General features: G+C 41.1%; 4 protein-coding genes across 4 annotated transcripts; 3 read left to right on the forward strand and 1 right to left on the reverse strand.

Moving 5' to 3' along the window:
• The first annotated feature begins 504 nt into the window (after positions 1-504).
• On the forward strand, positions 505-10,312 carry ciz1a (cdkn1a interacting zinc finger protein 1a). The gene is made up of 16 exons (XM_069171856.1): positions 505-644; positions 1,091-1,435; positions 2,700-2,827; positions 2,919-3,175; positions 3,729-3,879; positions 4,023-4,110; positions 4,351-4,463; positions 4,569-4,648; positions 4,798-4,992; positions 5,247-5,377; positions 5,595-5,688; positions 5,798-5,902; positions 5,995-6,111; positions 6,201-6,279; positions 6,415-6,536; positions 6,730-10,312. Exons 2-16 carry the CDS (start codon positions 1,272-1,274, stop codon positions 7,489-7,491), a joined length of 2,586 nt encoding a protein of 861 aa, XP_069027957.1. The 5' UTR covers positions 505-644; positions 1,091-1,271; the 3' UTR covers positions 7,492-10,312.
• On the reverse strand, positions 10,042-12,744 carry bbln (bublin coiled coil protein). The gene is made up of 2 exons (XM_069171881.1): positions 12,376-12,744; positions 10,042-11,418 (listed from the first exon to the last, which is right to left on the reverse strand). The coding sequence occupies exons 1-2, from the start codon at positions 12,455-12,457 to the stop codon at positions 11,153-11,155; spliced, it is 348 nt and encodes a 115-aa protein (XP_069027982.1). The 5' UTR covers positions 12,458-12,744; the 3' UTR covers positions 10,042-11,152.
• A 622-nt stretch (positions 12,745-13,366) lies between these two features.
• Positions 13,367-17,566, forward strand: surf2 (surfeit 2). The gene is made up of 6 exons (XM_069171868.1): positions 13,367-13,540; positions 13,734-13,885; positions 14,874-14,977; positions 15,387-15,572; positions 15,981-16,156; positions 16,233-17,566. The coding sequence occupies exons 1-6, from the start codon at positions 13,466-13,468 to the stop codon at positions 16,320-16,322; spliced, it is 783 nt and encodes a 260-aa protein (XP_069027969.1). The 5' UTR covers positions 13,367-13,465; the 3' UTR covers positions 16,323-17,566.
• A 1,844-nt stretch (positions 17,567-19,410) lies between these two features.
• surf4 (surfeit 4) lies at positions 19,411-25,411 on the forward strand. The gene is made up of 6 exons (XM_069171894.1): positions 19,411-19,740; positions 21,581-21,767; positions 22,525-22,601; positions 22,693-22,736; positions 23,373-23,559; positions 23,977-25,411. Exons 1-6 carry the CDS (start codon positions 19,693-19,695, stop codon positions 24,241-24,243), a joined length of 810 nt encoding a protein of 269 aa, XP_069027995.1. The 5' UTR covers positions 19,411-19,692; the 3' UTR covers positions 24,244-25,411.
• The last annotated feature ends 568 nt before the right edge of the window (positions 25,412-25,979 follow it).

A 25,979-nucleotide genomic window follows, 5' to 3' on the forward strand; every position in this document is an offset into this window, starting at 1 on the left:
AGTGTTGAGAGGTGTTTGTGCAGGTATTTGCACTTGCTCAATATGGCCTAACTCATATGTACAGGTACAGCCTATTTTATTTCCTTTTTATTTATATATTTTACGAATAAACAGGCTACATAGCAGTCGAATTAATGCAGAATGAGGTTTTTTATTGTTTAAGTTTCACAGTTTTCGGTGCATATGACATTAAAACTGTCTGAATCTTAAATCATTTAATATCCACGGGAGGTTGATGTTCCACTTTCATGAACTGTTTAATATCAAACCGTTACAAGAGTTAAATGGAGTTAAATGTTGAAATACAAACAATTTTTTTTTTTTTTTAAATGTACAGCTAACAGAAGGATTTGTTTAGAGCACGAAACTCTGTCCATGTTTAATTAAAAAAAAAAAAAGCTAAATAATCCAAAAGCTCCGTTCATGACGCGGACGTCCCGTTACGTGCAGTTCCTCGGGCGCCCGCCGGGGGGCGCCAGCGTCCGCTGAGCTCGTCTGAACCTCGCTTGCTTTTATAAGCGAGCTGCACAGCGGCTGTGACAGCGACCGTTTCAACTCGGTGCTGAGTTCAGCTGGATAATCAACACAAACCGCCGCTTCTCCTCGACTACAGCCGCCCGCCGACGAGCTCCAGGAACCCCGAGGTGAAGCACACGAAGTCCCGCGACGAGCTTTTTTTTATATCCGCGGGTTAGCTCGCGAGCTTAGCTAATGCTAAAGCTAACTTGCGTTCCAGGTAGCGGAGCGGAGCGGCGGGCTAACGTTAGCGTTAGCTTCGCTTTTTATTTATCGCGGCGAAGCTGCAGCTGTAACATTTCAGACTTTTGTTGTAAAATAACTTTCTATTCTCTTCAAAACAAACAACAACGTGACGTTCCCGCGTTGTTTTCTTCGTAAAATTGCGCAATAAAAATGTGTCTCGACGAACCCGACGAGGGATTTGTTGTTAGCTCGCTTGTTAGCATTAGCCGGTTGTCATCCTGAAACACGATCGCTGTTGTTGTTGTTGTTGTTGTTGTTGTTGTCGTCGTCTGCGGCCTTCACAACAAAGACCTGCTTCCTAACGTGCTTCCTTTTTCCTCTGGTCCAGGGATCCTGCATTTTTATTTGTTTTCTGCTGAGAGGTGTCCGACTTCCTCGCAAACACCTGCCGGGGGAGAGGTGTTGTTGTTGGGGGGGAGAGAGGAGGAGGAACCGGAGGAACCGGAGGAGGAGGAGGAGGGTCTGAAAACCCGCTGCGTACCCGGACGGAGTGACTCCACAGCCCCGCGATGTTCAACCCGCACATCCACCAGCAGCAGCAGCAGCAGCAGCAGCAGCAGTTTCACCAGCACCTCCGGCAGCTGCAGCAGCTCTTCCAGCAGCAGCCTCCGCCGCCTCCTCCGCCTCAGCCGCCTCCGGGCCACCATGTACCCCATCACCACCAGGCGCAGCGGTAAGCCCCGTGGTAACTCGAGGCCGGGGATTGAGGCAGGGCCCTCCCCGGAGGATCCGTCACAACAACAGCGTGTTTCCACACATTTTAAACGGGTGTTAGATGAAGTCGGGACCGTCGCACCGACTCATTAAATTATATTTTATTTATAACAGCGGCCGAATCACAACGTGGGTTATTTCATAAACACGTTAAAAGTCCTTTTTTTTAAAGGGAGGGGAAAAAAAAAAAAACGCCAACAGAACCAGACTCAGAAGGTGGAGAACATCTGCCTGGACCTGTTGGAGATGAGAGGAGAGCAGAGAGAGAAAAGGGCAGCATAGAGATGCAAAACATGAGCTGTCGGTGGGGTGGACATCTGTAAAAAGGAAGGACATGAATGCATGTAAAAAATTTAAAAAAAAAACAGGTTTCTGGCCTCAGACCAAAATCCATAATAACCTTTGCCATTCTTGCACAAGTACGTACCACATGAGCTTGTGTCATGTTACCCGTCAGCTTTTTCTTTACCCAATTTTTCAGGGTTATGCATGATCACTTCATTTTGGACTGTTATCAATAGGATTTATGTAATTTAATTTATTTATCTGCCCTATAGTTATAGTTATCACCTAACATTGGTAAAACAAAGCTTATAATAGAGGTGAAAAAACAAAACAACAACACTTGGTTGCCGCACCGAGGTGTTATATTGGTAGAAAAGAAAACACCTGACTTTTAATCCTCATTCAAACTGAAGCTGCACGTCTGCTTCTCCGTCCTCATCCTTTACCGAGCCAGCCTCCCATGCGGTACCTGTTCTCTGACTTATTCCCATTATATCGTTCAGCATAATAATAGGAATAATTTGTTCTTTTAAAAGGAAAACGGCTGATATGGAAGGAAGATGGTTTCTGATTCAGTCTATATCTGAATATATAAATACAAATAGGTCAAAGAACAGGCACGGTATGGGATGCTGGTTTGATAAGCCTAAATTATTGGCTGCTTCTTTTGCTTTCATGTTTGCTCTGAAGTACATAAATTTAAATCATGGTTGTAAAATGATCTTGGAGGTCCTTGTCAAGTAAAACTTTTTTTTTTTCCACTGATGATTCCATGATTTTTCCACCCAGTATTTTTAACAACAGGCTCAACAAAGATGCAGAGGGTTGTAAGAAGGAAGATGTTTTTGCTTCGGTCGACAGCGATTTCAGCGAGCGTCTGTCTTCTGAAATCAAGCTGCATGTTTAACCCCCCCCTCCTCCTGTGTTTCATTCCACAGAGCCATGCCTGGCCCTCCCCAGAACGCTCCTCCTCCCAGGATGGTCAACCTGTGCCAGGCGAGCCAGACCACCATCATCGCCCCCAACCCGATGCTGCAGGGTGCTATACTGATGCAGCAGATGCAGGGTACAGTTTGGACTGCAGCGTTTAGAAAAAGGACACACGCCTGATTTGTAAAGACGAATAGTGGTTAAAAACACGCTTTGCTTTCGTCCAGGAAACATGCGGAGCTTCGGGATGGGCGGGCAGCAGTTCCGGCAGTTCTTCACGGCGGGGACCCGGTCGTCCCTGCTCGGGCCGGTTCCCATGGGCATGGCCATCAAGTCCCCCATGATGGGTTTCCCAGCTCAACGACCTTTCCACCCACATGTTCGCTACTACAACAACAACAACAACAACATCGTTGCCACCACCACAGCCTCCTCCTCCTCCTCCACCTCCTTCTCCACGTCCACCTCGTCCTCCTCCACCACAGTAATTACAGCCGCTTCATTATAACGACTGTGATCGTTTTCCGTCCCGCTAAATACTCCGTACGGTGAAGATGCAGTTGACAGATGCATCGAGATTTGTCGACAGGTTCGATCAGAAGCACTGAAAGCGTTTTTGTGGATTATTTTTTTTAATGGTAGGTTTTTTATATCTAATCATAAAAAAGAAGGTAAAATTTAATTTGGTTTTATCGTTGAATTTGATTTCCTCTGTGAAGTTGACTGAGTAACATGAGACAGAAATCAGGTTGATGCTTCTCTGATTAAATCAAACTAATTTAGGAGGAGCTCCGCAACAGTTCTTTAAATGACACGTGCAATAATCACTTCGTCGTTTGTAAAAACAGAATAATAAAGTTTTTTCGTTTACATACATATTCTGAAATGAATCTTTGACTTGTCTTAATGTCTCGTCGCTGCATCTTTACTTTCATACGTTACAGCTATGCGAGTTAAGACCACTGTTGATACAAACATGCCTGTTCTCATGACACACACTATATTTAGTTTCCTGTCATCTGTCTTGTGTGTTTCAGGATGCTGTCGCTCGCCTGCCAGACAGGAAGAGAGACAGTGAGCAGATGGCAGGAGGGAGCACAGACGACCAACCAGCACTAGCAGCACCACCTGCACCACCTGCAGCAGCAGCGAGCAGCAGCCACGACGATAACGACAAGACTCAGACAGGTAGAGATGCACCTCCACCGAGACATGTTAATTGTTTAAAGATGGGAGTTTGAGAGATAATAGCCTGAGTTAAGTACCATGAGACGTTTTAACTTGTATATTAAAGTACTCGGTGGTTAATATTTGTTGGTTTCTACCCACAGATGGGGCTGTGGGAGGAGTGGACGGGCCCACACAGATCTCTGAGGAGCAGCTTGAGGAACCTGCAGTGAAGAAGCAGAGGACAGAGGGGTGGGGAGTTGTTTTTTTTATTGCTTGTAGTTGTGCAAGAAATTTATCTTATCTCTAGAAAACTCGTATCTGTGGAAATAACTAAATATTTGCCCGAAAAGTGATGGCGGCGTTTACAGTGAATGTTTTCTATTAATTTGACATTTTAAAAGTATTCAGTTATTTAAGATTCGTGGGACTGAAGAGGCCACAGTGGAAACTTTGCTAAACAGAAACTAAATTTTGTTTTCCCCCTCTCAGGTCAGAGAAACCTAAAGACTCGTGTGTTGGTGAGACGGTCACTAGTGCAGAGACAGACGGGGACGTTTTCTCTTCAGAGTGCAACAGCAACACAGACGACATGCAGCCCGAAGGTTAAAAAAAACCCACAAACCTAGAATATCCAACACTAATTTAATCTGTATATGATGTGGAGATGGACACTTATTGTATGTTTCCATCTATTGTTTTTTTCCTAGACTGCATCTTAATGGAGGATGGAGGCTCCACGGGGGGGTCAGATGTTGTTGACACACTGGAAGAGACCAGAACTGATGAAGTGAGAGCAGCTTTTCTTTTCTTTTTTAATAGATGAAAATATGTAAACCACGAATGAATTAGTACCAATCACCAAAAATGTATGCAAAAAGAGAGTCTGTCATAACTAGAGCTGGATATAATTTTCAGATTTGTGATTCCTCTTTACAGGTGCAGAGCTGTTTGTCGGCCGCGTCGCCTTCCGGCGGGCTGGTTGAAGGTGAGCAGCAGGTTGATTTACCAGCAGAGGAGACGTCGGAGGACAAAGACGTCCCTCTGGCTTCACCGGAGAACCCGGACGAAGAAGAGGATGGCACCAACAAGTTCTACTGCTACCTCTGCAGCATCACCTGCCACAACCAGCAAGTAGGTTGAATGCACACACACACACACACACACACACACACACACACACACATACACACACATACACACACACACACACACACACACACACAGTGTACATGGATGCAGCATGCAGCTCATCATCTTTATTTGGGAGTACATTTAAAGTAAAAAAAATAAACCACAGTGAATTCCAATAATTTTGCTGTACTTTATTTTTCTGTCTTTAATTTTTTTTTCTCCGTATATACGTGTATGTATTTTTTTTTTTGTAGAACTTCAGGAGTCACATGAACAGCGTTTCCCACCAGCAGAGGATGATGGAGATCCAACACATGAGCAACGCCTGTCTGGTCAGCCTGCTGCCTCGAGTGCAGGAGTCTCTGCAGGGAGTCAGCAAAGATGGGTGAGTTCAACATGCATACATGCATATGGCTTACTTTTTTAGTTTTTTATTAAATTGCTGTAAGTTTAAAAAGTTGAGAGACATTTTGACTCCTTTTTTTTTTTTTTTTTTTTTTTTTTTCTGTGCGCCATGTTACGTTTCAAAGAATTTAAAGAGAGTTTTAAAAAGAGAAAGCATCCTTGTGAGTCATGAAACGTCTTGTGTTTTTTTCTCGCAGAGATAAGAAGGCAGACTTGAAGCGTTGGTGTGCCACCTGTCACACCCACTTCACCAGCAGCCTCACAGACCACCGGCGCACGGAGGAGCACAAAGTATTCAGCCGCTCACTTTGTGCACAAGCACATTCATGTGGCGTTCAAGAAATGTGCGAAAAAAAGCTTCTCCCGGTCGCTCTGATGAGAATCTTCTTTTTCTCCTCAGCTCGGCAGTACAATGGACATCACCTCCTGCGCAGTCTGCAAGAAACGCTTCAAGACCTCCCAGATTTTCTTGGAGCACCTGCAGTCTCAGGAGCACCGACGCAAGGTGGGCAAGACGATCTGCGTTTCTATTCTTGATTGACACATCAGCAGGTGAAATGCCACCTCGTCACTGTGCTTGTTTTGCTGTTTTCTCAGCTCCAGGAAAAGGGCTGCGAGGCTTTGGGCAAGCTGACCGCTTTGGACCCGGAGGGCTTTTCATTAGACGAGGAGGTGGAGCGGGGAAGTGAGTTGGGGGAAGAAGAGGACAGACAGGTGATTTTCATTATTGACAATATTTGCGTTTAAAGTTCCAACCCAAAGATTCTACGACGAAATCTTAATTAACATTTATTCTGTTGCAGGATGTCTGGTCCTCCCTCAAAGAGGTGACCCTAAACAACATGGCCAGTGATGAGCAGTACGACCCGGACACAGTCTGCGGTCAGTGACTAACTCTGAGTATTTTTTTTGACTGATTGCACCTCAAATTTATTTGTTTTTCCTGATAATAGTCAGTTTTATATCTGTGATCTCTTGAGTGACGTTTAGGGGCTTTTTTTCTTTTTTTCATCACAGGATCCAGTTTTTTAGCTCCAGTCTCAGGTTTTATCTGCAGACTCTGCAACAAGTTTTACCACTTTGAATCTTCTGCTCTGCACACTCACTGCAAATCACTGAAGCACTTTGAGAACCTCCAGGTGAGTTTTTAATGACGTCACCTTAAATTGGGAGTAGCAGGCGTAACTAATTATTTGTAACCCAAATAAAATTATTATTGTCTGACTTATTTTACTCTTTTGAGGAATTCATGATGATTTCTGTGCATCAGGAATTGGATTATTGGAGTATGTTTGTGATATTTTTTTTTTTTTTTCTTTTTCTATTTTTCAGAAGTACAAAGTGTTGGTGAGTCAAAAAGTTGAAGCTGTTAAATCCTCCAGAGAATCTCTCCTCGCTGCAGACGGCCTCGGGCCCAAAGCAGAAACCCTCACAGACTGTTCAGATGAAAATCTGCTCGCCGACAACCCGGGTTCAGTGACGGACCCAAACTCCATGCAGCCCATCATTACACTCACACGGCTGAAAGTGCAGGGAGAAAGCCAACAGGGGGACGAACGAGAAGAACCTGAGCGGGCCTCGGAGGACTTCGCCGCCATCTCAGAGACCAACACAGACCAAGACCTCAGCCTCCTTCTGGAGGAAGAAGAGGCCACATCCCAGGCGTGTGAAGCTCAGCAGGGTCCAGCTGAGCTGCCTGCTGGCAGCACAGAGGAGGTGGACTCAGAACCAGCTGCTGCCGTTGAGGATGCTAAGAAAGAGGAGGTGGCGGAGGAGGAGAGTGAAGCTCCTGCTCCCCCGGAGAGTGAAGCTCCTGCTGCCCCGGAGAGTGAAGCTCCTGCAGACCCGGAGAGTGAAGCTCCTGCAGACCCGGAGAGTGAAGCTCCTGCAGACCCGGAGAGTGAAGCTCCTGCTGACCCGGAGAGTGAAGCTCCTGCTGACCCGGAGAGTGAAGCTCCTGCTGACCCGGAGAGTGACGCTCCTGCTGACCCGGAGAGTGAAGCTCCTGCAGACCCGGAGAAAAAGAGCGGCACAGCGAAGGCGAAAGCGGCACCGGCACCCAAACGCAGGTCAGGAAGGGCAAGCAGACGCTGAGTCGAAGATTCTGGTACCTGGTACCTTCTACCACGGGACGAGATGTGACTATGTGAAAGAGGTGCTTTCATGGAACAGAGACCAAGAACTTCCCGGCCCAGCCTCTCTCCATGCTGGAAGTCAGAATCCAACACACACACCGACGAACAGGAAGCCCGGCGGGTGGATCACAGTGGGACAAGACTTCTCATGTGACTCGCTCTCTCAGGGTGGGAAATTACAGCATTGATTGTGGGTAAGGCGCTTAAATTTGTCCCAAAAAAAAATTTGATTTTCATTGTTCTGCATCGAGTCCAAAACAAACCTTGTTCAGTTCAGTTTTTTTCTTTTTATATATATATATATAAGATTTACACGTTAATTGCCCAAATTTAAACTAAATATGAAGGTGTCCCACTTCCACACCACGTCAGGACATTCATATTTAGTGAGTTTGTACTGCTACGAGCGTCTGTATCTAAACCGTAGATAACATAATAAAACTATTACGTTTGGCAGCAATATTTCAAAGTCACGGGCGGCGTTTAGTTTGTTTGCATAAAAGAGTGAAGTGTTGTTTTATGAATCTCACTATTCAAAGTGATTCCGTGACTCTTTTCCTCCGATGCCAGCGGCAGGTCAAAGTTTTCACTTAACAAGGGAAATGTGACAATTTTGACCAGGGAAAACAAATGGGGCATTTCTGTTATGCGTTTCCATGGTAACCAGAGGATGATTCCCGGTGATGGTCTGGCATCGCCGTGACGCTGATATTTGGTCATTTGAGTGAAATGTCTCGACATCCGATGGAAGGATCGTCGTTCAGTAAAAAAATAAAAATCACCTTTTATTCAGTGACGTCATCAGGTCAATGTAGATATTGGTCGACGACAAACACCCACAAAAGACGGTTATACTGCGGACAAGCAGTATGGAAATACTTTCGTGCTCTTTGATTTGGACAAACAAAAGCTAAACGAGATTTTTAACATGAACACAAATTTACAGATGTTCAGAATTAATTCCAAAATAAAGCGTTTTACTTTTTAACACCGTTGTTTCCCCATAAATTAACAGGTTTTTAATAAATGTGGCTTCAGTTTAGGAAAAGAGCTTTTTTTTCTTCTTCTTCTTCTTCCTCTTCTTTGTGGCTCGCTCAACAACATGTTGATTTCCCACCCTGCAGCTTGACTCTGTCAGCTTTTTGCTAATTCTCCAGCCAGCTCGATGATTGATTGTTCATGTAACCTACGAGTACAGGAGAGCGTACCGACCGGTGAAGTGGAGACACTGCAAACCAAGTAGCTTCGTAGCGAGCTGAAACGTAGAACGTAAACAAATTAAAAATGCTTGAGCCAGTGACGACTTCCCTTTCAAAACGAGCGCTCGACTTCTACTTTGGTTTGAGTGTCTGACGAACGCTGAATCTTGAATCTGCTCACAGCTCGATTCAGGGCATTTCATGATCTTTTTTTGTTTTGTTTTATTGTTGTTGTTATTATTATTATTATTATTATTTGTTGACATTTTTTGGGTTGACGTTGTGGGATTTGGGGTAAAAAATAAAAATAATAAAAAAAACTAAAAAACAGTTGTAGCCTTCTCAGAACTAGTCCGACACGTTTTTATTGGCCTCCTGTCTGCAATAGTGAAGATTTATTTTGTATAACGAAGAGCTGGAGTCGAGGACAAAACACTCAAATATAAAACGTTTACATTCGCGGTCGTATGAAAAGAGCGTTGAGCTTCATCAACACGTCAGAAACTAGAAATAAAAGGCTTTTCCTGACAGGCTGGCGCTGAATATAAAGTCCGAGCGTTCTCCTCCTTCCACGCGACTCTTCACGCTCACTGAACTGCTTTATTGCTTCATTTTTAAAATTTGAATTCTTGTCCGTGAAGGCAGAAATACGCCAGCTGGCTTATTCTTCTTTCAGGGTTTTCAGCAGTTGTTGCAGAACTCGGGTGAATAAAAATAAATAAAATTAAAAAAAAATAAATAAATTAAAAAAAAAAAAAAAACTATTGGCGCAGATGTTTTAAAGCGAAATAAAAAAAACAATACATTTCCATCGACTAAAAACGCTTCGACGAGCCTTTGGCGGCTCTACGATATGTTAGCGGTAGTTGGTCCTTAGTTTGACTCCAGTTTATCATTGCGTTGTTATTGAAGGTTGTTTTTAGTTGCTGTACACTGGACAGATGGAAACACATCGGAGGGGTTTGAAATGATTTGCAAGTGTTTGTAGGTATTTATTAAGAATCCTTGCTAACTTTCAGCTCTTGATTTGAAACACCAGTAATATACAGTAGATTTTTTTTTTTTTTTTTTTTTTTTCCCAACTCCAGATTATACAAATGTATTAAATTTGACCCTGTGTGAATTAGGACTTCCTTCTTTGTGAGTAGCGTGCCGTTCCGGAAACATTTCATTCCTCCATGTTAGAGAAGGATATTTTAAAACCACAAAGGAACTGACTGACACATGTAGCAGCTCTCGTAGTCATGGCAACCGTCGCATGATCAGCATCATTTCAGGTCTGAAGGAACGAGACGTGATCTGAACTGTACTTCTTTTTCTTTTCTCTTTTTATTTTAATTCGCTCTTGAAACAGGAGAGAGAGAGGGAGAGAGAGAGGGATAAGAGAGCGAAGGGCGGTTTAAAGATAATTTCAAAATAAAAGCTGTATGTTTCTTATTGTATTTTTATTCCGCTACTGACAAAAATTGAGATGAACAAACAGGTGATGTTTTCTAACTGCTGGAAGTTTAATGTATTTTTTGGATGTTTGTTTTCTGTTTGGGAGTCATCTTAATTTATATTAAAATGTCTTGACGATTACCGCGCTTTGTCCACTTCTTTTCATGACTTTAAAATGAACACTTTTATTGATCCGGAGGCAAAGAAAAATGTAGGGACGTTAACATATTACAGACACTTTTCAAATTGCATCACTTATTCTGGACAGAATAATGAGAAAAGTAGTACAATGCAGATTTACAGTCATGCTGCAGATCACATAAATCCACGGGTCCACATCGGGAATGTTGTGTTTACTTTTTTGGGGATATTAACAGTAATCAGAGATCGAATGTGTACGTGGAAATAGATCTGATTAAAGCCAGAAACACATTTAGGAGTTTAACAGCATTTCGTAATGAGATCTAAACTCATGCTTGAGGAGAATCTGAATTTTTCTTGTCAGACGCAGGCAGCACGAATCACCGTGAGCTCATCATTTCCATCCAATACCATTTTTAAGAGCAGAATCTGGACCACGTTATGCAATAAATAATGTTTTTAGTACCTCTCTTCTGTTGTGTTTCTTGTCGTCAACATCTCCCCACATGAGCCTGAACAAATCTCCAGCTTTTTTTTTTTTTTTTTTTTTTTTTTACACTGCATCACGTTTGACTCGGATGTCACGAGTCTGTAATGGAGCGCTGAAGTCTAGATTTTAGGTCGTTAAACTCCAAACTGATCAGGAACCAAAACTTCACACTTCATCAAAGGAGGAAAAAAAACCGGATAGAAGAGATGCAGAATATCAGCGCCGAACACACGTCTGCTGACGAGGATGTAAATGCGCAGGAGGATCAGGCAGGCGTGGAGGTCGCCGGTCCGACAGCTAGAGGTCACGAGTTGAGTCAAACATTTCTTATCGCTGCTTTTCCTTCTGATCTACGCGCTCTCGTCCTTCTTGCCTGGTGAGGAGGAGGAAGAGGAGGAAGAAGAAGAAGAGGAGGAGGAGGAGTCGCCTCCGTCGGCGGCGGGACGTTGCTCCTCCTGGTTCTGGGAGCCGAGCAGTTGGGCCCTGAACTCCAGCCGGGCTTGTCGGTTCGACTCCAGCAGTTCGTGCAGTTTTCCGTTGAGCGAGTCGTTCCGCTCCTCCAGGTCGTCGAGATAAGAGTTGATCTGATCCAGCATGGAGTTGATTTCAACGTACTCTGTGGAGAAAGCAGCGGGGCGATCAACGGGGGAAAACGTTTTTAGACTTCATTTAAACCGTAAATATCGTGTCTACTGAGGTTAGAGTGTAATTTAATTTAAACAGGACGAATGCTGGTTTGACTTCAGTGACTTTATGATTTAAAGGCTGGATGAGAACACGAACACAATCCAACAATAAAATCATGATCCTCCAAAAAACGTTTTTTTCTTTAAGGATTCACATCATCCATCTCTCCCTCTATTTCAGAAACTACAGATTTTCACCATTTACGGTATAAAATGTTTTTCAAATGTGTATTTTTTTCATAAAATACACTCAAATGAAGGAAATAGTCCCAGGACAGTTTAATAATTTACTTTAAAGCAAAGTCACAGGTTAAAACTCTTTATTCTACCCATCAAGTCTCAAGATCTTCATCCACCTGCAGAGGTCAATTTTCAGTTCCATACATTCGGGTACCAAATTATGGGATGGCCTCTCCCACCTGACAAACAGCTGTTCATTTATTAAATGCTTGAAAAGGTGCTTTAAAAAAACAAAATATTTAACTTCTGTTTCGTAACTGCAACATACAGACTCTCATCCATCACCATATCGTTTAGCTTTTATATTGACTTTATTGTTTTTGCTGTGATTGTTGTAATCTATGTTCTGTTGTTATTTTTATGGAGCGATATTATTATTATTTATTTGCTATAACACTTTTTTTTTTAACATTATCTGGGTGGAGGCTTCAAACGAGCTCACTGTTTTTAAAATGCTGCAGAATAAATCAAATAAAAAACAAAAAAAACAGCTGTTGTGTGAAGATAAACACACAACAGCTGTTTGGAGAGTTCATGGAGAGTTCACGTGACATCATCTGATCAAACATCCTCGGAGCTCCCTTCAGGTCGGTTTGTTCACCTTTGACCTCTACTCCTCCTGGACTTGTTGACACGTGCTCGTTTACCTTCTTCTTCAAATTCGTCGTCGTCGTTGATGACGCCATCGTCCATGGAGATGTTCGGATCTCCGTTTGGTCCCGACATCATTTACACGTTCACGTTCCTCACTTTGTCACAACAACAGCTGATGTTAAGTTAGCCCGCGAGCTAACCACTATTATTATTATTATTATTATTATTATTATTATTATTATTTTAAAAAAGGCCCCTTCACGAGCAACTCTTCAAATTCAGACAATTTTAACAAAACGAGCGCGCGGTTGAATTTCTACTTCCACGTTTTTTGTTGGACTTTGAAAATACCGATTTTCAAGAAGAGATCTCGAACACGGCTCGTTAGCTAGCTTAGCCTTACGTCATTCACAGACGTCAATATTTGTTTACTTGAACCGATGCATTATGGGAAAGATGTATGGGCGGAGCTCCAGTCCAGAGACAGATGACTCACTCGCTCCAGATTACCTTGATATAAAAAAACACGTTTAAATTTCTTCACCACATAATTTTTTTTAACTGTTTTACGTCACTCGTGTCCGTTTTCTGGCCCTTTAATTTAAAGGTCACCGCAGTTTACTTGTCAACGGCATTTTATAGTTTCGCAAAAATAGTAACAGAGTGAGACCTCCCGATTCTGTTCCTCTCTGACAACCGAGCTGTCAGTCAGCTGACCAGACGCTAACAGCTGACTCGAGCCGATTAATGTTTTATTTTTGTGGCCCAGAAAGTATAGAAACCGGAAACCTGATCTGTTTATTGCGACACGAATTAAAATCTCAACGCGAGCAGATTTACTGTGTTTAGTTTTTAGACGTTAGTCGTTTGGAAGTTGCTCTGCACCGCTGAAAACTTTACTCGGTTTGTCCATTTTGATTTTAATCAAAGGTGTCGACAGGTGAATAATAGTAAAGTTTTAATCTTCACGTCCAAGATGTCATTCCTGGCTTTGATCACTAGATGGCGACAAGCTCGGTCAATACAGTCGGCGCAGGCGCAGTCTGCAGCAGGCGCATCCACGTGTGAACTACTTCCTGTTAAAGGGGGTCTGAACACAACACCTAAACAATCCGTTTTGAAGAGTGTTTTTTTTTTTAAGCTATGGATGAATTACCTGCAGACCTCAGAGCATTTCTTTCCAATCACCCTTTTCTTCAGCTCACCGATGGCAAAAAGGTTGGTGAGCAAATCACATCACGCGACACCAAATACGTGCAAATCGTTCGTTGTGATGCTAGCCGCGTGCTAATTTACGTCATGAGCCCAAGACTACTAAAATAAAAAATAAAAAATAAAAAAATCCGTTTTAAAGATGACCACTTTTCTAAACCAACACCTGCATCAGCCTCGCTGTTTGTTCTGTTTTCAGGTCAGATGCACCCTCAACGGTCACGAGTTTCCCTGCAGCCTCGTGGAGCTGCAGAAGTTCACGCAGGCGAAGAAATACGAGAAACTGAGTGCTGCAGCAGAGTTCAGCTACAGCCAGTATGAACCTCACGTCGTGCCGAGCACGAAGCAACCGTAAGGACACGTTTACTTCTCCGTGTTGTCATTGAGCAAGAAAAGAAAAACTCACTTCAAACCCTTATTGTCCCGTACAGTGATGTTATTGTCAATAAAATGCCACAACTTTAACAGTGGAGCAATACTTAGTACAAGTAAGTATAATTAGTCAAAATCAAATTCAAGGTAATTCTGCTTTACCTGAATATTTTCCATTTTATATAACTTTATACTTCTTATACAAAAATAAATTGTGAAAACCACGAATCTCCAAATTTTTAGGTTTATTTTTTTTTAAATTTATTTAACTGAAGAAATATCCCTTTATGTGCTGAGAAAATTATTTTACTTCTTAAGCAAAATAAAAACAAATTTTTAAAAAACACTTCAAACAGCTGGAAAATGTCTTAAGGCTGAAAACAGGACTGTTTATTTTTTTTTATTTATTTTTTTTAGAGCTTGTTGACTTAATAGTCACATGTTGTTCTCAGCAACGCTGTAATCATATCTTCTAGAAAATAATGCATCATTTTACAGCAGTAAAATGCAACATACCCATTATTGTGTCTGTGATATTAATCACATATAAAAGTAAAACACTGAAAGAGAGCCTTTACTGCATAGTTTTAATATTAATAGGTTAGGTTAGGTAGTTACTTTATAAGGTAGTTATTTACTTTATAAGGGGAAATCTTTTCGCGACAGCAGCATACAGGAAAGCAATAAAATAATAATAAAAAGCAATAAAATAACAGTAAAAAAAATTAATATAAAATGTACAGTATATACAGTACAGTATATAAATATATATTTATATATATTATATATAAACAACCAAGAAACACAGACAACAGTATTATTGTTTTGTGATAATAGTAAACTGTACTTAATTTTTCTAATAATATTTACATCCTTTTACTTGAGTAAGTTTTTGAATGCAGGACGTGAATTTGTAGTAAAGTAAAGGAGAGTCTAAACTTTCTGCTGTTTCTTGTCTGTTTTCTAGCAACCAGCTGTTCTGTAAACTGACCCTCAGACATCTCAACCGGCAGCCGCACCACGTCTTGAGACACGTCAGCGGGAAACGCTTTAAAAAAGCCCTCTCCAAATGTCAGTGCACTGCTGATATACGTGCTTTTCACTTTCATTATTATTATTTGAACAACGAGGAGATGTTATATCCATCAATCAGGAAGGAAATCTAAGCTAAAAATGTATTTCTGAGGTATCAAGCATTTTTAATCAACTCAGACATTGTTGCGCTCACAAATGTGCACAAAGACGTAAATTACAAATTCTTGAAATGAAAAAAAAAAGTTAATTTCATACTGATGGACTCTAATATCTGTAACTGCTCATGAAACAAAACAGTCCTCGTAATGGTGACCGTTAAATCTCAAAATGAGGGAAAATCATTAGAGCAGAACTGACTGACGCAGAAGTCACTGCAGAAATGATTTTGTTGGACGATTCTCTCTCTCAACTCGATCACTGACACGACGGCCTCTTCTTGCTGTAGATGAAGAGTGCGTGCAGCAGGGCATCGACTTCGTTCCAGCCAGACTGAAACAGAAAAGGCCCAAAGACATCAGAGAGGAGGTCGGTCGGGGGACGGCGCCGAGACGTGGGAACGGTGTGTGGGAACCTCCGTCCAGTGACGAGGATCACAGCGACTCGGAGGACAGCATGAGCGACCTTTACCCCAGTGAGTGGAGACGACTTTTATTGGAAGAGTTGTCCAACTGTGTATCATGGAGACGATTTAAGATTATTATTATTATTATTATTATTATTATTATTATTATTACATGCAAAAGTGCATAAAACACACTGTCTATGAGAACAATGGATGATAAGATGGATTGATATACTTTATTATAGATAGACTTTATTGATCCCGAAAGTTTGTCGTCACGGCAGCAGGGACGATACGGCAAAAGCAATACAAATTACAGAATCGTAGAAGTAGTTAAAGGTATAAATATAATTTTGTCATGAATTAAGTTCATTTTGAATACATATTTAAATGAATCAGCTGTAGAGGTGAGTGGGTATTTAGTCTGACTTCAGGTTTGTTTTGCTGTCAACATAATTGTCGTAATGTTCCCAACAGCCTCCGTGTTCACGGTAAAAAACTCAGCAGAAGAGAGTATAGAGGGTGAAAGGAAGAAGAAGAAGAAGGAGGAGGAGAAGAAGGAGAAGGAGGAGGACGACTTCCAAACGGACGAGGACGATGACATGGAGGTGGACCACCAAGTGGACCAGCAGGTGGCACAGAAACGCAAAAAGGTCCGTAAATATTTTGGAGTCTTTTGAGGTTTTTTCCTTGACGGATGTTAAACGTTGTCACATTTATGTTCTTCAGGTCCAGAGTGGCGGTTTTCAGAAGAAATTCAGAAACAATCACTGGAAATCAGGACGCAAGAAACATGGAAAAGTGCCAAACGGAAAGTAAAACGCGACGCCATGGCTGTACAGTAATTTTATACTTGGTTATTTGTCGGGATGAAACACTGACTTCCAGTTTGGAGAGTTGTTTCTGAGTGTGAGCCCAGCTGACTGTCGGACATCCATTAACGAGGATGTTTCTGATTTATCAGTGAAGGTTTTTCCCTTTTCCCCCTTAAGTGTGACGTTGCCCAGTTCCAACAACACGATGAGTTTGTGGCACTTAACGGGTCCTTTGGAGAAGAAGTTGTGTTTTGTGTTTTGCAATCAAGTGCACGAGTGTAAAATACAACTTCATTTGAATTTGCAAATGTAGTTTGTCTTTCTTTTCAAACAGTCATTGGCTGTCAAAGAGATGCATGCTTTGAATGTGGATGTTAAAAGTTCTGAATACAAACATCAACTATTGCACAACAGGAAGACCCAATTATTTAACACAGTTTTGTTATTTGAAAACAGCTGCTTTACAAATTGTATTTTTTTCCAAAAAAGGAAAAAATTTTTAGTCTCACACACCATCAACTTCTCTGTAAATTTATCTCATCGTATTATAAACATAATATAGATTTGTCTGTTTTCATGACCAGAGAGGATGCCGGCTCGTCTCACAAGAGGAACCGATTTTAATTCAACTGAAGCAGCAAGCATGAAAAATTGAAGCTTTTTCTCCCCACATGACTCTCAAGAGTTCTTCTGGTTCCATGAATGAAGCTTTTTCACTGAGAGTCAACAGATTTGTGAACCGGCAGTAGAGCTGCTCCAAAAAAAAAAAAAAAGGATCAACGACTGTCATGACTTTTATGTTTGAGTATTCATAAATAACAGCCGGTATTTACAGCTATTTGAAGGGGAAAAAAGTTAATAAACATTCATGTTAAAATTGATTGAGTGGTTTGACCTTTGTTGCACATGTGAGTGGTGTTTGAGTATAAAAATAATTCCTTTATAGTCATCTGATTTCAACCCAATTAACCACACGTGTGAAATGCTCTGCATTGACACCAAAAACCACCACAAACCACCAAATGAGGGGATTGTAAATAAAAAAAATTGTTTGCAGGCTGTTTATCTCTATTTTAGGAGCTTTGATGTTGTTTTGGTTCCTTGAACTTCTCCACATATACTGGTTCTTGTATGAAATTATGACAGGCAGCTCATGTGAAACATTCGGTTTCGCAATAAAGGTGATTGAAAACAGTGCTAGCTGTAAATTAAAAGTGGAATAATAAAATCCATCCAACACATCAACAAGGACTGCTAATTCTGTATTCATTAGATAGATAGATAGATAGATAGATAATAGATAGATAGATAATAGATAGATAGATAATAGATAATAGATAGATAGATGATAGATAGATAATAGATAGATAATAGATAGATAGATAATAGATAGATAGATAGATAGATAGATAATAGATAGATAGATAGATAGATAGATAGATAATAGATAGATAGATAGATAGATAGATAGATAATAGATAGATAGATAATAGATAGATAGATAGATAGATAGATAATAGATAGATAGATAGATAGATAGATAGATAATAGATAGATAGATAGATAGATAGATAGATAATAGATAGATAGATAATAGATAGATAGATAGATAGATAGATAGATAGATAATAGATAGATAGATAGATAGATAGATAGATAATAGATAGATAGATAATAGATAGATAGATAATAGATAATAGATAGATAGATGATAGATAGATAATAGATAGATAATAGATAGATAGATAATAGATAGATAGATAATAGATAGATAGATAGATAGATAGATAGATAGATAATAGATAGATAGATAGATAGATAGATAGATAGATAGATAGATAGATAGATAGATAGATAGATAGATAGATAGATAGATAATAGATAATAGATAGATAGATAATAGATAGATAGATAGATAGATAGATAGATAATAGATAGATAGATAGATAGATAGATAGATAGATAGATAGATAGATAGATAGATAGATAGATAAGACTTTCTTAATTCCAATGGGGGAAATTTAGTCGTCAAAGCAGCATAGAAACAGTTCGGAGAAAAAAAAATTCCCACAATACGAAAAACATTACAAATACGCATATAATAAAATAAGATAGAAAAAGTAAAACCAATGAATAAATACACAATAAAGACAATGTTAGGTTATGTTAGGTTAGGTTATGTTAGGTTATGTTAGGTTAGGTTATGTTAGGTTATGTTAGGTTAGGTTAGGTTATGTTAGGTTAGGTTAGGTTAGGTTAGGTTAGGTTAGGTTAGGTTATGTTAGGTTAGGTTAGGTTAGGTTAGGTTATGTTAGGTTAGGTTATGTTAGGTTAGGTTATGTTATGTTAGGTTAGGTTAGGTTATGTTAGGTTAGGTTATGTTAGGTTAGGTTAGGTTAGGTTAGGTTTTGTTAGGTTATGTTAGGTTATGTTAGGTTATGTTAGGTTATGTTATGTTATGTTAGGTTATGTTAGGTTTTGTTAGGTTATGTTAGGTTATGTTATGTTATGTTAGGTTAGGTTAGGTTTTGTTAGGTTATGTTAGGTTATGTTAGGTTATGTTAGGTTATGTTAGGTTTTGTTAGGTTATGTTAGGTTATGTTAGGTTATGTTATGTTATGTTAGGTTAGGTTAGGTTAGGTTATGTTAGGTTAGGTTGTGTTAGGTTAGGTTAGGTTAGGTTAGGTTAGGTTATGTTATGTTAGGTTAGGTTAGGTTATGTTAGGTTAGGTATTTACTTTATTAATCCCCGAGGGGACATTTTTTCGCTCCAGCAGCACACAGGAAGCAATAAGATAATAAGATAATAAGATAATAATAGAATAAGATAATAAGATAATAAGATAATAATAGAATAAGATAATAAGATAATAAGATAACAATAGAAAATTTGCAAATTTGAATAATTCAAAGTGAAACGTGTCTCCACAGTTTTACGGGGGAGATGCCTTCAGGTGGGTCCGGTGGCGTAAACCCCGTTGTTTGCACGAGCGGAGGCCGTGAAGGAGCCGGCCGGCCGCGTCCGGAGCCCCCTCCGCTCGGATCGGTGCTCCGATCGGTGTACGTGGCACGCAGCGCCATGTGGGGGGGCTCGTCGAGGCGCGGGGCATTGTGGGGCGGAGGCGGCCTTTTCTCTGAGTCCGGGCGAGCGGGGAGGAAATCTTCCAAGTAAATAACGCTGAGCGGGGGGAGGAACAGTCCGAGCTGGGGGAGGAACAGTCCGAGCGGGGGGAGGAACAGTCCGAGCTGGGGGAGGAACAGTCCGAGCTGGGGGAGGAACAGTCCGAGAGAGCGACAGGAGCCCCCCAACACATCCACACTGCGCTGCCTTGCGGAGCCTTACACAATATTACAGGTTGTAATATTATATAAATATGGGGCAGGAGGATCTCATGAACACAGCCGAAGACGTGGCGGACCAGGTAACTGAAGGGCTCCTTCTTTTTATTTTTTATTTATTTTTTATTTATTTATTTATTTTCTTGTAGCGACGCTAGCCGCTGTTAGCACGCTAGCGGCTAACAAGTAGTTTCTTTTGAAGATGTTAAAGTGAGCTCGTCACGCGGGGTTTGGATGATCGTCTCCTGCGGGTGGTGTTAAGGTGGCGGTGGGACAGCAGCTGGCTCCCTCCTGTGTGGTGGTTTTATTTATTTATTTATTTATTTTAATTTGAATGACAAAAGGGGCTCGAGACGTCCAAGTGCTGTCAATGTGTCTCGAGCTCGATTTGCGTCATTAATTCACGCCGATGTGAAACAGGCGTGTAAAGGTGACGAATCCAGCCCGGACCCGGTTGACCTGGTTACGGCTGGTTACGGCTGGTTACCTCATCGTGCCTGCTAGTTAGCTCCTCTCCAGATTTATGAACCAACATCAGAGAGTTGTGAAATCAGAGATTAGCCAGCGGACGTGTTGAGTCTCTGATGTGTCCTCTTGATTTTGGACAAACATCGTTGTTGTTGTTTTGTTGTTGTTGTTGTTTCCCCCCCCCCTAAATTTGAACATCTGCATTTGAGCTGCAGCGCACACCACACCTGGCCTACGTCACACATGCCTGCACAGGTACAGCAAGTAGAAGTCAACAAGCCATTTAAAAAAAAAAAAAAGGTTTATTTATAACATCTAATACTTCATTTTAGGACCACATTTTTTATATGTTTTCACTGGAACTGGAAGGTGAGTAACTAAAGGTGTTCATGGTGTAAACATGTACAAGATTGGAAGTATAAAGTCAAAATGGAAGTACCGGTAAAGTGAGAGTACCTCTGAGTTGTACTTGAGTAAATGTACTTTAGTTACATTCAACCACTTCCCTCACTAACGGGTACCGAGCCAGCATTTTACTCATCAAGCATAACATCCCAGAATAGTCTATTTCTAGGCTGTTGCAGCGACCTCGGGCTCCTTTTGATTGGCTCCACGTTCGCCCAATCGTGTCCCACTCGGCCGCCACATTGGGAGTTGGTGGCCTCTGATTGGCTGCTGAGGTCCGACTGTGCTGATGTGGACTGCCGAGTGGGCGGGACGGAGGGCAGGTCACCTCCTCTACTGTGTGAAGGTCTCCGCATGATGCATGTTTATGGAGCCGTTTATTTTTTTGGTTTTTTTAAAGTGCAAGAGAGGTTCAAGAGTAACTAGTTAAAGACCAAAGTAAAGAGATGTGTTTTTTATCTTTCTTTTAAAAGTATTAACTGAGCAGTGTCCCTAATATCTAACAGGTAGTTTGTTCCACATCTTTGGAGCTGATCGGTGTTTACGTTTTATTGGCAAACATGACGAGTCTAAAAACAACAAAACGGGGTCAACCAAGCGAAAAGAGACCGAAGTACATTTCCTCCTTGTTTCGCTGCAATTTGTGTGTTGCAACAGTGAAAAGTTGCTCCGCAGGTTGCAGACTCGACCTCCGTCAGGTATTGGAGGAGCCGTACGAGCATGTCTCTGGGGTTTACTCTGGAAGCAACTCGGCTGTAACGACTGCAGTTCTGACGTTTACTCGGCATGACGGTTATTTCTGACGCTGTAATCCACAATGAGGGGTAATCAGTGGCTTCATGTCGTCTATCATTCGCCGTTTTAGACGCTCCGTGTCATTGAATTTATAAAAAAAAAATTTAAAAAAAAAGGAGTTTCTATGGGACTTTTGTTGAATTTCATTTACCGTGTTGTTGTTGTTGTTGTTTTTTTGCTCAGATTCACTTCTTGAACCAAATCTTTTTTTGTTCTATCGCTGAAAGATGATCTTTGTCCCTCTCCGTGTCCCAGTTCCTGCGGGTAACCAAACAGTACCTGCCCCACCTGGCGCGTCTGTGTCTCATCAGCACCTTCCTCGAAGACGGGATCCGAATGTGGTTCCAGTGGAACGAGCAGAGAGACTACATCGAGGCTACCTGGAGCTGCGGCTACTTCCTGGCTACGTGCTTCGTGCTGCTTAACCTCGTGGGACAGCTGGGTGAGCGGTCGGGAGCCGGTGCACCGGCGGGTTTGGGTCGCGTTGACGCAATATACACATGCAGTAGATATCAGTTAGCTCATGAAGTCCGGCAAAACCTGAAAGAAATGAAAGTTGTGATGTTCACTTTTGTGGGAAATGTTTTAAAAGGTGTGCTGATTGGAGCTTTTCATCATTTTAGAGGTTGCAGTTTGTGGTACTGTATTCACTGGTGTCTCTATTATTCTGTCCACCCTGTTTTTATGAATGAAGGTTGGTTAAAAAACACAAATATCTCTCTCTATAATGAAAGACAGCTCATGACGGAGTAACTGGTTGAAGCTGTACTTCATACCTGTTGTAGCAAAACAATCTGACAGATAATTAAACTTGTTGAATATGTACACAGATCAGTTTAGAGCAGAAAAGCACCTGTGAGCAGCTCGAACTACGGAGAAGGTTGTTTTAAAGAGCAGACGTTTGCATACTGGTGAAGACGTCTACGAGACCTGGATTAAATTAACATTTTTATTTAGTTGTGCCGTATACTGTTGAATCTGTTCCATGTAATCCAGCTTTTTCTGCAAAATCAGTCCTCAAGTAAGATGTCAGGTTGCTTTCTTATCACGTATGAAGCAAGCGACAGCCGTTATTTCACTCCAATTAATGTCATGAGGTGGATTTGAACAAATATGTTGAGCATTGCAAATATTTAGCTTATGATGGCATTTATCATTTGTCTTTAATATCTCTCTTTTTTTTTTTTTTTTTCTAACAGGTGGTTGTGTCCTCATCCTCAGTAGAAATTTTGTACAGTATGCCTGCTTTGGATTATTTGGCATCATAGCGCTACAGGTGAGAATAATTGTATGATAATGACATTTTTTAACGTACACAAACAATATGTCACATGTGTCTAATATCTTTTCTTTTTTTTTCCCACCAGACTGTTGCATACAGCATTTTATGGGACCTTAAATTTTTGATGAGGTAGGTATCATTAATGAATAAATTACATCTTGATAAATCAATCAGGAAAAAAAAAAAAGTTCAAGATCTTTTGTTGCAGCAATGGAAACCTTGATTTTCTGAGAGTGGCAGTAGATTTGAAAGCTTCTAGGTTTTCAAACACACACCAACACTTGCAATCACTGTTATTACTGAGGATGAGACCTGTGATTTATTTAAACATCCACCGGCTGCGTGAATCATCATCTCTTAAATACGGAGCCACATTTCAGTATTTCTGTTTCTGCACTCGATGCCCTTTGAATTCACGGGCAGTCGGTTGTTTGGATAAAGTCAGAAGATAACGTCGTCTATCGGTTCTTTAATCAACGAGGTGATTGACGAAAAAATAAAAAGAATCCAATATGGTAACTCGTGAAAGTTATTCATAGTAAAGATGCATATTTTTTGACAGTTTTATGATTGGCAACTCTCATTTTATGCAAATGAATAGACTCAATGTGTAAGTGGTTGAAAAATACATAGATTAATGATGCAGCCCGACTTTCAGAGCCTCCTTTCTGTCACTAACGACATCGTGATTACAGTCTGGGAAAAGTGTCGTCAGCTGACGGGTTGACGTGTGTGATAACCGCCGTCCTCTCTCGCCGCCGTTAGAAACTTGGCCCTCGGAGGCGGTCTGCTGCTGCTGCTGGCCGAGTCGCGGTCGGAAGGAAAGAGCATGTTCGCCGGCGTCCCGTCGATGGGCGAGAGTTCACCGAAGCAGTACATGCAGCTCGGCGGTCGAGTGCTGCTGGTGCTCATGTTTATGACCCTGTTGCACTTTGACTCCAACTTCTTCTCCGTAAGTTCAGTCGATAAAACGTTTCATACGCAAACGTGTTTTTGCTTGGACACATGAAACTCCCCGTGTGAGAAGCTCCAGATGTATTAGAAGTATTTAAGAAGCATAACTGTCCAGCTGGTAGTCCATCATTCATTTTAGTACAATATTAAAGAGACCTTAACATTGCTTAAATCTAGTAAACCATGAATACGTAGCTGTGATTGGTCTTTTTTTTTTTTTTTTTTTTTTCATGATGATGTAACTTTCTTGGGTTTAAATGAATAAAGGAACCTGATTGGATTTTGAGAGTCGACTTTAGAAAATCATCACAGCTGTGAGCTATGATGTCAGAAACTGAGGGTGCTTCCACACTCGGTGTGAATAATCTGTACCTGATTACAAATCCCCCCCCCCCCCCTCCCCTTCCCCCCACAGATCCTGCAGAACATGGTGGGGACCGCGCTCATCATCCTGGTGGCCATCGGCTTCAAAACCAAGCTGGCGGCGTTGACCCTCGTCGTGTGGCTTCTGGCTATCAACGTCTACTTCAACGCTTTCTGGACCATCCCCGCCTACAAGCCCATGCACGACTTCCTCAAGTACGACTTCTTCCAGACGACCTCGGTGATCGGCGGCCTGCTGCTGGTGGTGGCGCTCGGGCCCGGCGGAGTGTCCATGGATGAGAAAAAGAAAGAGTGGTAAGCAGAGGGGGGGTTTAAGGTGAGAGGATTGCACAGCACCACTAACTCCCCCCCAACCCACCCCCACACCCTCCCTCCCCACCATCCGGGACACAAAGACCCTCCCTCTCCTCCAGTTCATCCTATCAGGGTACACCTATTCTTTGTTTGTTTGTTTTAGCCAAATCCAGAGACACCACCTCAGCCATCAACGGACAGTTTCTTTTTATTTTCCTCCCAACTGCTGGTTTTATATTTATAGTTAAACATGATAATATGAGATTTTGTTTTTCAAAACCTTTCTTGTAGGTCCTTTTTTTTTTTTTTTTTCATGACAGCGAGATAAAAAAAAAAAAAAAACTCATGTATTTCAAAATGCAAGGAAAACAAAACTAAACAAAAAAAGGATGATAAGTGGAAGAAAAGATTTTATTTTGTTCTTTGTGCAGAAGAAGAATGAAAACAGTTCCTTGTGGTTTACGGGCGTCACGCCATAAATCATCGTTGATTAACTTTCATGTTTTCTGAGTAAAAACTGGCGAATCGGACGAAGTGCTGCAGTTTTGGTTCCTCGTGGATCTTTTTCGACTACTGGATCTTGGAGCGTCTCCGACTCAATGCCGAGACCACGGCACTGATTTGACTCTCCAGCTTTCATCTCCCTCCTTTTTATTTTTTTTTTTATTTTTTTTACATCTGTACACCTTCAGTCTCAACCGACTGACAACTCGTGTTCGTGGGGAGTCGAATCTGGGTGCAACGTGTACATTGTATACTAAATGGTGGATTGCAGTCGTGCTTGATTGAAGATTTCAACACAGTTATTAGCTCCAGGACTTGTTATTGGGCACTTTGTACTGTACGTCTTTGGCAAATGCCTAACTAGTGAACTGTATATGAACGGTGGGTGGGAGGGTAATAAAAGGGGGGTAAGGGAGCTCAACGTTTGTGAAACACCATAATTTCTGCAATCTAGAAAAGCAAAGAGGACTAAGCAGAGTCACTAGCCACCTGGACTTTGTCTTTGCTCAGTGTTTTTTGCCCCGTGTCAGAAAATCCTGAAGAAGAAAAAAAAAAAAAAAAAAAGATATTCAGTGTATTGATTTTCAGAAGTTTATATTGTATTTTTGATCATTTGTTTTTTGATTTTGGAAGTCCATGGCGAAGAAATAAATATTCAAAAATATGAAGTCACTGGCTCATTCAACATTTTTATCCGTTGTGCTCTCTGAGGCCGGAGGACCAGAAAATCGAATTAATGTAAATCTGTCAACAACGAAGCCCGCAATGCATCACACAATGAAGTTTATAGGCTTTGTGAAGACATAGCCTCTCAGGAAATGGTAATAAAAAGGAGTTCTGGCATATTAAAGCTAAAAAAAACAACATCTCAGCCTCCGCTGACAGCTGTTTATAGTAATGATGAAATACTATAGTACTGCAATTTTTATCTCAGCCACACTGATAAAATACAACAAAATACAACATCAAGTGATTGTTTGTGTCATATTGAAATGGGCTGAAAATTGCTGCTGTGGTTTTCAACCTCTTGTTTGTGTAATGTTATCTGGAAAACATTACTGACCATTAACTTGTCAGATAATTATTTTTTTTGAGTAATCAAAAAACAAATCTGAAGTGTGGTTGGACAGAGACTGATTTTATTCTTCTACAAACTTCGGTTCCACTACAGCTCAGAGGGAAATATTGTACTCTCTTCTCCACTATAATATAAAGTGGTGTTTTTAAAATATAAAG

This window comes from Embiotoca jacksoni, unplaced genomic scaffold (genome assembly GCF_022577435.1).
Source record: "Embiotoca jacksoni isolate LCO1_2020_lvr unplaced genomic scaffold, fEmbJac1.0.p SCAF_10, whole genome shotgun sequence".
Lineage (NCBI taxonomy): Eukaryota > Metazoa > Chordata > Actinopteri > Embiotocidae > Embiotoca > Embiotoca jacksoni.